This window comes from Dipodomys spectabilis, unplaced genomic scaffold (assembly GCF_019054845.1).
Source record: "Dipodomys spectabilis isolate Male_0828 unplaced genomic scaffold, ASM1905484v1 ptg000325l, whole genome shotgun sequence".
NCBI lineage: Eukaryota > Metazoa > Chordata > Mammalia > Rodentia > Heteromyidae > Dipodomys > Dipodomys spectabilis.
In genome coordinates, this window is record NW_024871002.1 from 1,758,524 (window position 1) to 1,772,051 (window position 13,528).

The 13,528-nt window shown below is 35.7% G+C and overlaps 1 protein-coding gene across 3 annotated transcripts in view; it reads left to right on the top strand.

Annotated features, from left to right (window-relative positions):
• Positions 1–13,528, top strand: part of Klhl13 (kelch like family member 13) — a 175,799-nt gene that overhangs the window by 82,657 nt on the left and 79,614 nt on the right. Inside the window, exon 1 of one of the 3 annotated variants that reach the window (XM_042702497.1) lies at positions 12,678–12,734. The exons of the other annotated variants lie outside the window; for them this stretch is intronic. Within the exon in view, the coding sequence (XP_042558431.1) occupies positions 12,694–12,734 (41 nt within the window). The 5' untranslated portion in view covers positions 12,678–12,693. Of the gene's footprint in view, positions 1–12,677; positions 12,735–13,528 lie in introns of those variants that run through there. 3 annotated transcript variants of the gene reach the window in all.

Sequence of the window (13,528 nt, forward strand, 5' to 3'; positions counted from 1 at the left end):
GATTTTTTTGCCTTAGAACTAGACTATATGGAAAGAAAGATAAGATAAAAATCTATATTAAAAAAGGAATATAGTTTGAGAGTGGGCCTATGAATTTCCAGAGAATGACATACTTGGTTGAATATAAGAGGAAATGTAAGCTATTGTTTAACTTAGAGGTGATTACGCTGTGAATGGAGAGCATCCTGTCAATCACAGGATGAGGGCATCTCCCAGTGGAAAATGTTGCCAAGTGCAAGTGACCATGAATACTCACTAAGGCACTTGTCTTACAGCTTGCATTTCATGACATGCGCACTGAAGATACTCCGTTTTTTCTCTGAGGAAATCAAAGGATGAGCTTTCCGTTTTATTAGAAAACCCTTTTCAGGTTCTAATTTGTTTGTGATGAGTCCACACTTTGTCAGCTTGCTAATGAGATGGAACATTCCTCTTTCTTTGACAATCAAATATGTGAAAACTGTGCAGGTTTTAAGGAATGACTTCTGTTAGATCAGGATTTTCTTAAGTGTAGTGGTCATACTACCAGTAGTATAGATACTACTGGAAGTACATAGACACACTTTGAATAGATTTTCCACATGTTTATTGCTTTCTAGAAAAAAAAGCATAGCGTAGTGTAGCATAGTTTTCATTCTGTGAATATTATTGCTGAAGTCAAGAAAAACAGGTAAGAACACTGCATCCAGACAGAGTGACTTACTGCTGTGATGCTGAGGCCTGCCCAAGAATGCATCACTACATTTTTTCTGGGATACAGCAAAGCCCTACTTAAAAAATGGTTAATATTTAAATATACAAAATATTTCAACTGTATGTAAAATGTAATCAGACTTGTGCTTTTCTTTCCTTTTGATGTTGAAGTCAATATTGATCACTAATAAAAAGTGAGTTTTTTCAATGTAAAAGAACAGATTGTTATTAGGGGTGGTTTTGACAAAGTCAGTCATATGTAGATATGAAAACTAAATTTTATAATTTCCAGAATAATCTGTTACTCTTATGGAAGGACCAACAACACACAAAACAATTATCCCACAGATATAATGAAAGTTCTATCTACAAAATTTATAGTTTCATAAGTATGAGGAGAAAAACCGTAATTTACTTGCATGTCACATGTTTATAGATACGAATTCTGCTGTGAAACTTTTCAACCCTAAGTATTGTTTCAAAGCAGACAAATGCACAAAGAATGTTATATGAAACCTTCCTGAACAGTTTCTCAAAGTTCAGTCTAGATCAGGTTTTACTTGTCATTTTGTTGTAGACAGGTATCAGCAGTAAAGGAGAAGGCTAACACAGAGGAATGGGGTGAAAGGGACAAAATAATGTAATAGAGAGGATACATCATATGCGTGTTTGGAAATGTCATAATAAGACTCCATTATATAAAACACATATACTAATAGTATTTTAAAAGTTCATCATATGATGTATAATTTGGCCTCCTAGGTATGTACACGAAAGAATTGAAAACTGATAACCAAATGTACATGTGTGTTCAAGACAGCACTATTCACAATAATGAAAAGATAAAAGTAGAGAGTGGGAAGCAACTATTTAATGATTGAGAGTTTTGTTTGGGAATAATGAAAATATGGGACAATAAGTTATAGTGGGAGGTTCCACAATTTTCTCCTGTACTAGATTCCCTTGTGTTGTTTACTTTAAAAGCATGAATTTTATGTCACATGATTTTTTTAAAATTTTTTATTGTCAAGGTGATGTACGGAAGAGTTACAGTTACATAAGTAAGGTAATGAGTACATTTCTTATCAAACTTGTTAGCCCCTCCCTCAGTTTTCTCCTACTTTCCCTCCTTCTCAACCCCCCTCCCAAGTTGTACAGATAATTCCCAACATATTGTCTTGTTAATATTGCTGTTGCATTAGTTCCTCACTTGTTGACATGAAATTTTTTGTGTGTGGAAGCTGGGACTTTAACTCAAGGCCTGTGCTTTCCCTTGGCTTTTTTCTTTCTTACTAAAGCTGGTGCTCTATCACTTGAGCCACAGATCTGCTTCTGGCTTTTTGGTGGTTAATTGGAGATAAGTGGCTTAGGGACATTCCTGTCTGGGCTGGCTTTGAACTTTACTCCTCCTGTCTCAGACTCCTGACTAGCTAGGATTGCAAGCGTGTCAGGCTGCCACATGAATTTTATCTAAGAAAAGAGAGATTACCTCAACAGTGTGATATCTGCAGAGAATGGGATGAGGTAGGTTGTGTTGCAATTCTTACAGTATATATATATATATATAATATATAATATATATACATAAGTGTGCATTTATATATACATATATGTATGTGCATATATACATATATATTTGCTATAGGAATTATGTACCTTTTTACAGGTTGCTTTTCTTTGTGGTAAATTCTTTTTTTTTTTGTAGTCGTGGGGGCTTGAACTCTGGGTCTGGGAGCTGTCCTTCAGCTCTTCAACTCAAGGCTAGCACCCTACTACTTGAGCCACAGCGCCACTTCCAGCTTTTTTTTTTTTTTTTTTTTTGCTTACGTGGTGCCGAGGAATCGAACCTAGGGTTTCATACATGCCAGGTAAGCACTCAACTGCTGAGCCAACTTCCCCAGGCCTCTTTGTAGTAAATTCTATCACTTTTCCATTAGTAAAATAAATTTTCCTCTTAAGATAAGACAAATGTTAAGTTTAAAATTATTGATTTAGAGAAAAATTAAGCAACAAAGAAACAATAAAGGTGCCAGTGAGATGATAAATGAAGACAATTCACAGATGATTGAAAAAAATGGAAGCTTTAAGAAACACCATATTCTTTTTTTAGTTTTTTTAATTGTGAAAATACTGTACAGAGAGGTTACAGTTACATGAGCAAGGTAATGAGTACATTATTAATTTTTAATGAGTACATATTGGGTATTTATATTCTTCAAAGTTGGTCAAGATTTTTTTAACCTGGAATTATTCATTTTCATAAAAGTGATAAGCTACAGCTATAAATAATTCTGTTAAGAGGCTGAATGTGCCAATTTCTCAAACAGAAGACTAACAGACTGATGTCATGATTGGGAATGTTTGGTTACTAGCTAAGAAAATACATCTATCCACGATCTCTATCATCTATCTGCGTATCTAACTATCTATGGAATGAACTTACATCTAAAAGTAACAATTTAGGCATCACTAGTTGATAGAAGGTGGGTTGGTTAGTCACTATTTTAGAGAGAAGGCTGCTTATGGAATTAGAGATGCTCAGAAATAATTAATAAGTCCAAGTACTATATTCAAGTATCATATCCTGTGGCCTCTACCTTTTTCTTGCTCCATAACTTGGCAGTCATCTGGGATCCCCCTTTTCCTTGCACCCTCACATTTGAAGATAGTATATTATAAAACTTAAGGAAGTGAACATTAGGGCTAGAATTCCTTAGTTCAGAATTCAGGTTCAGTATTTATATATTGTGTGACTTTAGTTATGCCACTTCATTTTTCTGCACCTTAGTTTTGTTCTATGTAAAATGGGGATATTAAGGATGCATACATTATAAGGCTGTGGAAAGGTTTAAGTTGAATGATTAAGTGAAGGAAGAGCTTTTAACACTGCTTGGTACATAAGTACTAAGTAAGTGATCAACAAATGTTAGCTATTATCACCATCTTCACTATAAGTCATATGCATTTTATTTTCTAAAACTCATTTTGCATGTCCTTCAACAGCACTGCCTTACTTAAAGACCTTACGATGTTAAAATTTCAATTGTGCCAGATGGCTCATACCTGTAATCTTAGCTACTCAGAAAGCTGAGATCTGAGGATCACATTTTAGAGCCTGCTCAGGCAGGAAGGTTTGTGAGACTCTTATCTTCAATTAAGCACCAAAAAAAGCTGGGAGTGGAGCTGTGGCTGAAGTAGTAGAATGCGAGCCTTGAGCAAAAGGAAGGTGAGGGTCAGACCCTAGACCCGTAATTTAAGCTGCAGAACCCGCAAGTTTTCTTTCCATTATGCTCTTCCTTAGTCTTGTATTCCCTCAGTCTGACTTGACTGCCTTACATGCTGTAGCTTATTGTATTTCAGCTTAGGTGTCGTCTCTGTGAACCATGCCCTTATTCCCTTGCCTTAGCCCAGTTATGGCTATTTCTGTGCATTTACATTGATTGCCTGGAGCATTACTTCATAGTAATATGACTACTTAATGATTCTTAAATAGTGAGCATTTTAAAATTTGGAACTGAATTTGCCTAGCTTTGATATAGCTGTCCCCTCTCCCAGTACAAAAGTTGCTTATGCAATGATCCAGTGGATGAATGAATGGATTTTGCACAATATGGAAAAATATATTTGAACATTATGTACTTGTGCTGCAAGAGTTGAGAAACAAAAGGACATTCTTTACATCAGCGTTGGAGCAAGCATATTAGGTGTCAGAAAGGTGTGGATAGTTCTCAACCTATGAATAATATTCTAAAAAGATTATTTGGTAATCATTTGTTTGGACATTACTTTCTTATATCTGACCCTTTTTGCATCTTCATTTACAAAACTTTATTCTCTAGGTATTTTATCTATGAAATTGACCTTTAAAAGGGTAGAGCTTGATTTGGAACTTAAGACACTCCCTACTCTACCTCTACTCTGGTGAATAACTTCCCTTAAATAGTCCTCAGCCAAGTTTTCTAAGGTTCCACTAGGATCTCTTCCATCTCTAGCACACTCCACTCACTCCTTAGGGTAATAGTTCTTTACTATTTGAAAAGACGTGATTGAACTCATTTACACTGATGTGTAAGTAGCTGATCTCTGCTTCATCCTGGCAGCTATACTTATTAGAATTTGAACAGACTTTAGCTCCAAGGAACCAGTAATTGCTGAATTTCTGGCAGTAATGCAGAGCAAACAATGGGGTGTGGGTTAAATTTGGAAAGTGAGGGAATTCCACACCCAGCAGATGATTTTTTGGGGCTAGGATAGCCATGACGAAAGCCTCATTTAATTTTGCCTTCTTGAAGTGTAGTCTTCATAACTTGACCATGAAGTGCAAGTTGTATGATTTTTAGAAGACTAGCTGCACGGTAGTTCTGGGTGGTACTGTTACTCAATTGTACCCAAGCTAGGACCAACCTTAATGGGCAGTAGGATTGAATAGAAAGGTGGTGTTGGGGTTGAGAGTTCCTTGAAAGTTAATTCTACAAAAACACCCACATAAAGTCCAAGAAGGGACAGAAGATTGAGATGATGGCAATGAAGAGGGCACAGTTAACTGAACTTTTGGATTAGAAAGGATGGGGTGCCAGCCTCATTGTTGACTGCGATTCCAAACTAACCCATAAGGCCCTATATCCATCCATTCTTTCTTCCCACCTCTTTATCCTCTCCTGTCTCCTTAGAAATGTATCCAGACCTTTTTGCTTAAGCTTATTTTTCATATAGGATCTTACTTTTTTTTTTTTTGGGCCAGCGTTGAATTGCAGTCATCTTTCCTATGCTTCCTCTAAAGGTGGGCTTGAATGTGTGAACCATCAAGCCTGTCTTGATGTTGAGATGGAATCCTGCTAACCTTTTGCCAAAGATGTCCTTGAACTATTATCCTTCCTATGTCTGCCTCCTGAGTGTCTGCAATTACAGACATGGGTCATCATATCTCACCTTATACTGTATTTCAGCATCCCCAAATTCAAAACCAATGTTAGCAGAATACTAGAACCAGATTGCAAGCCCATTTTTTTTATTGTGAACATACTGTACAGAGGAGTTATAATTACATGAGCAAGATAATGAGTATATTTCTTATCAAGTATGTTACCTACTCCTTTGTTTCCCCTTCCCATCCCTTCCCAGCCTGTCCCCTCCTCAGCTCCAAAGTTGTAAAGTTCTTTTTTTGACATAACGTCTTGTACATCTCATTGTTGCAATGGGTCCACCTGTATCCCTATTTAAACAATTAGTTTTTTCCCTTCCCCTCCACAAATTATACCAACATCAAATACAGTGAAAGTAGGGGTTATACCATGGGGGAGGGACATATAAAGCAACAAAGAAATCATCTTATAAATGGGTTAGAAACAATCGCAAGAAATAAAAAAACCATTTGAATACGTATCTTAGGGTTCATTTCCCTAACATCACCTTATCTGACCGTTTCTACTTGTTTATTTTCTTTTTAGTAAAAGCCCCCACCTCTTCTCATGGTCCTCAGAATACACTAGATGTAGTGGTAAATGATCTCCAGGAGCTGCCAGCCCCTCTCTCCCAGACTATGTCTGTTAAAAGCAGTTTGAAAATAAGCTCTTTTTGTGAAACCTACATGTATCTTATTCTTTGTATTTTACATTATGTTAATATCTTTGATATTTCTGCCCTGCCAGTCTGTGTAAATGAGGAGGAAATGAAGTGGGGAGACAGAGATTTGAGACAGGCCTAAATTATAGTTCTCTGATTGGAACAGGATTCCCATGTCTTTAATCAGTGTATTTTTCCTTCAGTTTGCAAGTGAAAGGATCTTGTCAGCATTGTATACTTTCCTGTCCAGTGTTCACTGTACCATTTATATTACGGTATTGGCAATGTGCAGTGGCTTGCTTGATTAAATTCACTATATATATATATATATCCCCACACATATATAATGGATCAGTGGTTATCAAGATTGGATTTTGTGGTTTACTCTGTCATCATCGGTGGTAGCAACAGTAATTTAATAGTATCCAACAATCTAGAGAATAAGCTTTTTCTCTTTTTTTCCAAATACCAATCTGTAGAAATTACTATTTTAAAAGATGCTGTTTCATATTTTCAATAGTCACTGGTTTAGAAGGTGAGAAACCAGTGAACATGCATTTCTACATTCTAGCTGTACCAGTTCTGTCTCTTGACTTACAAAACAGATGGCTGATATTTTCTTCCTTTTTCTAGAAGTGTTCCCTTGCTCAGTTCAGTGACTGAATCACCCACTCTGTGACTATCTAGTGCCCAGGTGGTGTATATCTACTGTGTGTATTTACTATGCTGCACACTTTGCCCCCCCCCCTCACACACATCAGAGAGAAAACACACATTCTTTGTAACTGTAGTCTTTGATTTCTTCTTATTCATTTGTTAGTTTGGGGGAAGATAAGCTCCTTTAATTATTTCTTGTTTTATTATCAGAAAAGTTTTCTTAGAAATGTAGGAGGAAAGAACCTACCTACTTCTGTGGACTTGTTATGATGAAAATTTCTTCCTCCAATTGTCTTACTGTATGATAAGCAATGAGTTACATATGGTAAAAGCATATGGAGACCCATCCTCAGATCTCAATAGTTCATAGTCAAGGGAAGAAAGTCACAATCTAAGGAACTATAATAGGAGACTAGAACCCTATGCTTGAACAGTCTAAGGAATGTATGGAAAGGTTTCTGGGAATGGGATATGCTGGAATACTGAAGCATGAGTAGAAACTTGCTTGGTTGACAAGGAGAAGAGAATTACAAGTGGGAGCACAAGAAAACCAGTGAGGCCTAATAGAGTAGGCCCTGCTTGAGGTCTAAAGAGTTTGCTGGTTGCTTAGCTGAAATGGAGGTTTGGGAATTGACTTTAGGGATTTCTGACAACTTCTCTAATATGGCCACCCCATAGCTTTAATGAACTGCTTTCTCTTCCTTCTTCCAGCCCTTTTACATCCCCATGAATAGCATGTGAAGTGCCTTGTGTATATGTGTGTGAGATGGGGGTGTGGTTTAGAAGTAATATTTATAGTTTCCTATAATAAATGATACAAGATAGAGTAGACTAACGAATACTGAATTAATGTCAGGACAGGGATTCCTGTTTTCCATTTCCTTCAACAGCTCTCACCTAATCAAATTCATTTAACACTTTGGTTGTTTTTTTTTTTTTTTTTTTTGCTGGTAAGGTGGGAATGTTAACACTTCATTGCCTACCTCTGGATAAGGGTAAAAATGAAAATGTGACCCTTAGGAGGTGTTATAAAATATTTTACTTGTAATTTTTCTGATGGAATTTAAATTTCTTTTTAAAACAAGAAAAATATCTTTGGTATATCTGGATAGAAGAATTAGGTTGGAAAATAACTGACAAATGAAAACAATCTTATTTCTTTGTTAGCCCAATAAATCTGTTCTTATTCTTTAGGATTTCCCTTACTTAAATTTCAAACTAGCATGATAAAGACTTAAAATTACTGATATTCTAGAATATATATCTTAGCTACTTTCAGATTCTTACCATACCTAAGTCATAATTGATTTAAGATTTAGGTTAGACTCTACCATTTGAGCCACAGCTCCATTTCACACTTTTTGTTGGTTAATTGTAAATAAGAATCTCGAACTGAGAACATGCGTTAGAGTAGAGTATTTGGATGAAGCCCTGTATTTGTTTCCTTAGTACCACATAAACAGAAAAAGCTAGAAGTGGAGTTGTGGCTCAAGTGGTTGAGTGCTAGCCTTTAGCAAAAGAAGTTCAGGGACAATGCCCAGACCCTGAGTTCAAGCCCCAGGACTGGCAAAGAAAATCTCACTGATTTCTCTGCTCAAGCTGGCTTCAAACTATGATCCTCAGATCTCAGCTAGGATTATAAGCATTAGACCAATGGTTCCCAGCCATCTTGTTCAGTTTTTACATCAGAAAACATTTTTTTTGGGGGGGCGGTCCAGTCGTGGGCCTGAACTCTGGGCCTGGGCGCTGTCCCTCGGGTCTTCAGCTCAAGGCTAGCATTCTACCACTTGAGCCACGGTGCCACTTTTGGCTTTTTTCTTTTTGCTTATGTGGTACTGAGGAATTGAACCAGGCCTCATGCATGCAAGGCAAGCACTCTACCACTGAGCCACTTTCCTAGCCCCATATTATTTTTTAAATCTATTTTTTCTTTGTTATATTTGCCTTTGTTATGTGAAAAACTGTTTATAAAATGTATTGGCCCACATCAACTGCATATGGCTGGATGTCAGCAGTAGGCCTCTTCTACTGTGTTTCTTATTTGTTAACTTACCTGTGTTAAAGAAAGGATTAACTGAGATAATATTTTTAAATACATTTAGTAGAGGTCCAGAAGCATAATAAAACTAGTAAATAGTAAGTAGTTAAAAATATTTAGGTTAATGAAACATGGACTAGTTTATTTTATAATCAACTTTGGATAATTACTATTAACTAGTTGGTTGTACTCATGAATTTCTGCCCATCATTTGTGGTGCTATATAGTTGGGTGATCTGAATTTTGTTCCACTGTATAGACATGTATGAAGATTGATTCACTCAATTGACATTGGGAAATTATGGAACCTTGTCTTCTGCCTCCTTTGCCAGTTTTTCCTAATCCAGGCAAAAATTACTAGTAGCAATAAAGGACATTGCTACCTGTGTTCTTTCCTTTGACTACATATCCTTAATAGATTAAGTGGCAATATAACTGACACTTGATAATTCAATTAAATATGAATTTCTGGACTCTGGGAGTATGAGTGATTGCTCTGAATATGAATACTCACAGCAACCCTCTTTAAACCAATGCTTCTTGAAATCTGTTATCCATAGATAGAAGGAGGACACACAACCCTACAAACCACCTAATTTACCTTGATGTAGAAAGACCAAGAGTTTTGTTGTGAATGAGATAAGGTGATATATTAAAAAGAGGTAAATGAATTGCTTATATGGAACTAATGTAGAATCTGTCATACAGTCACTAAGACAATAAGGGACACTTCTCGACTTGGTGGTAATATCCCCACCCCCTTCTTTCCTTTTACAACTTTGAGATAAATTATTCATGCAAATTTGAATAATTTGACTAGAATACCTATTCTGATCAAAATACTTACAATTTTTTCCTTCTTACGCCTGAAGGAAATAATCTGGTAATTGGTCTGTTTTCTAGACAAAGATGTAAGTGAATGTCCTGGCTTATTTTAATCTGTTTTTAAAGCTATGATACAATTGATACATAGTTTAAGAACAATCTTCTGAAGACCAGTCAATTAAATCATTTTATGTCTTCCTAACTACTGCCCTTTTTTGAAGATTACTTGAGAAAATGTGGTGCATCTGCAAAGTCACATGCTTTGCCTCCTTTTTGTTCTGGATTTTTTTCTTTGCAAGTTAGTGGAAAGGGAACTGGTCAGATTTTGCACTCAATAAAAACAAAGGGAGGCATAAACAGCTTTCTTTCATCTGGGAAATCTTAAGTCATTGAGAACATGCTTTCAACTATTAACTACTCTTTGAAATTATTGGCAGACTCCTCTTGATTCACTTTAACATAAAAATTGTTGACTAAGATGAAATATTTTTTATTGTGTACACAAATGAAAGCATAATGGTTTTTGCATCATTGCATAAGTCTAAGAGATTGTGCATACATAAAAAGGATGAGACAAAGCTGAATAGTAAATGCCAAAACAAACAAAGCTTGAGTACTTACTATTTGACGCTAAGGGTAATGGCCTGTGATTCCATCCAGTGAGAATAATAACTGTTCTTCTGATACAGCTTCTTCCTCTTGTCCTAGATTCATCTCTCAGCAAACACTATTAACCCTTGTTTTAAAAAAGTGTTTATCACACTGTCTTCTTACACTTAGACACTCTGTGTTAATAGTTCATCCTCAGAGATTGTAACCCTAGAATGGATCACTGACTCCCATTACCATCTGTTTTTGTGGTCTTCACGAATTCTTTGTGTTTATTGTATGGACCTTCAAATGAATTAGTTTTTTGGTTTAGTACAAGTAAACTTACAGGTTTATTTTTCTGGAGGCCATAACTCCATCATTCAGTGATTGTGTAGGCATCCATTTGTCATCAATTCTCTGGAGTATGTTTTAAAATTGGATTTGTTATTGTTATCAAGTAGTTGTACACAGTGGTTACCATTCAACATCCCAGTATACAAGTACAATGCATCTTGAGCAATATCATTCTTTTTTTTTTTTATCATTTCCCCCCATCCTTCCAAACCCAACCTTTCTCTTCAGTTTTCCTTGCTTTATAATTCTTAATTCTTGATTTGAATTCTGGAGTTTGTCAATTGGACATGTGATATACACAGCCAGGAACATTACACAGCAACACAAAGTTGCTGTTTAATAAAGATTCTGCCCTTTTAACATTCCATATATTTCCCTTTTGAGGCCTGGGAGTGGTAAAAGAAAGTACTAAACTTAGAAAGGTAGTTTCTGGGGCCCACTTGTCATCAATCTCTGTCCTTTGCCTTACTGTTACTTCCCCACCATCCTGTTTCATATTATGGACATAGGATCTACAAGATCTCTTGGACATTATGTGCTAAAATTTGGGAAGAACACACTGTGTAATGAAAAAAATGTTAAGAGAAAATTGTAAGGTTAGTTTACCATAGAAAATGTCACTGAGGATTTAGAATGGAATTTGAGGTGGTCCTAGAAGGATGAGCTGAGTTCAGAAAAAGGAAGCAGAGAAAAATTTCATTCAAGGAGGACCTCTGGAACAAAAGTGAGATGGATGGGAAGCTGGTGTTCTAGGTTACAGTGGGAGTAAACTGGAAGAATAGGTAAGTTAGTGTGTATGAGGTATTAGACTTTGTTTCTTGATTAATGATTTGATTGATTACATTCACTCAACAAATGGTTTCACATAATCCACAGGATAAAAGTCAAACCTCTTCCCTGTTGTGTGCTGGCTTCTGCATACTGTAAAATTCACTGCCCTCAATACCATGAAGCCTCTTTTCAGTCATATTGAATGCTTTGGTGATGCTCACAGTACATTACAAATGTCTACATTCCTATAGACTATTTTCTTCTGGTTTACCTGATGAATTCTCCATTCTTAAGACTTAGCTGAAAAAGAATTTCTATTATGTCTCGGCTACTGTAAAATAATTGAGACTATACTATTAAATACTCTATCTAATATTTATTGTTGTTAGGGTATATGAGCTCACACATCCGGAGCTTTCTGAGAGTAAGAGTGTGTCTTATTTAATTTTGTGACTATCACCAAGTGTAGTACCTAGCATAGCTAATTAAGGAAACAAGTAATTTTTGAATGCAATATTTAGTTTACATTGTATATAGTTTAATTTTAAAAGAGTGATCTAAGAACAATGTGATTTATAGATTGAAGACAGGAAATGCAGAGAGACCAGTTACATGTGCCTTTTTTGCAGTAGAAGATCACAAGGGGTTAATTTTTTCTTGGAAGAGGACTTTTTTTTTTTTTAAAGATAAGTGTTAATGACTGGCTGCTAAGGGCAAGAGAGAGGAGAGAGTTAAAGCCAGTGAAGATTTCAGATAATATGACAATTCACAAAACATTGACTTTTGCAGAACATAAAGTTACTTTCAAGCAATTATGTTCTCTTCCCCCTAAGTCAGACCTCCTGGTATTAGTTTTTGTCTCACTCCACCTTTGCTCTCAAAATAAAACACTTTGTTCCCGTTCAGCTTCCTAGAATGAAGCTCAAAACTCATGTGCTTCTCATTTTCATGTCTGATCAGGAGTTTAGATATGAAATATAAATAGGTCAAGTACAATGACTCCAATTTCCTATGGAGAAGGTGTGCAGTGCGTAGGTTTTGAATATGTAAAGCCTGCTTGTGCTTTTGCCAGCAGCGTCTGAAGTGCTATACCAGGCAGATACACTGGGGTGCGCTACTATGTAGCAGAGCTGTGCATCACAGCTCTTAACTTTAAAACTCCAGAGAATTTGATGAGAGAGGGATCCACAAGAACATGACAAATGATGAGAGTTCAAACCTTAAGAGAAAAATGGGCTTATTGGTAAGAGACCTTTCTTTTCCTTTATTTACTGCTGTTACTTATTCATTAAAATAGCAAGCCTGTTATTTTCTGTTGTGGCTGTGAAGCGGTATACAAAAATCAATTTTATATGTATTGTAGAATCCAGGAGACATATTGGTAACCATGTAAAAATCATAGGGAGCTTGTGAAAAGCTTGATTTTTGCATAAAATCTCTCAGGAGATTTTATTTGACTTCAGACTATAACATATTTATATATCTTAAATGCAATGCAGGTTAAGAAATATATATATTTAAAAAGTTAAAATAAAGAATAGTGACTTGTGTAGAGATGAATAATTTCACTCAGTTACCAGAAGGTGGCACACCAGATTTTTCTTCCTTACACAAAGAAAAAGAATAATATTAATAGGAATATAAAATAAGCTGTATTTAAAGATGTTTTAATGTATTTTAAAGCAAGAAAATCATATAATTGTTATTTTCTTGGTGTAGTTCAATGCTAGAACATGACAAATGTGAATTTAACATATTGTACCTTTTTATCATGGTATAATAATATTTGTGTGTATAGCATTTTAAAAGTAGACTTTGAAATAGTATTGTCATTAAGGACATGCTGCTTTGAATATACTCTTGTAGGGAAGAAATAAAATACTTACTAGCCACATTTTTACATAGAAAGTCATATTTAGGACAACATTTTGAATGATGTCTTTGTCAAGGACTTCTTAAAGATACTATTAAGCTCCGAGTGATTTAGTTATGACTTTAATAATGCAATAGTGTTTGTGAGATGACCCAGGAAAAATC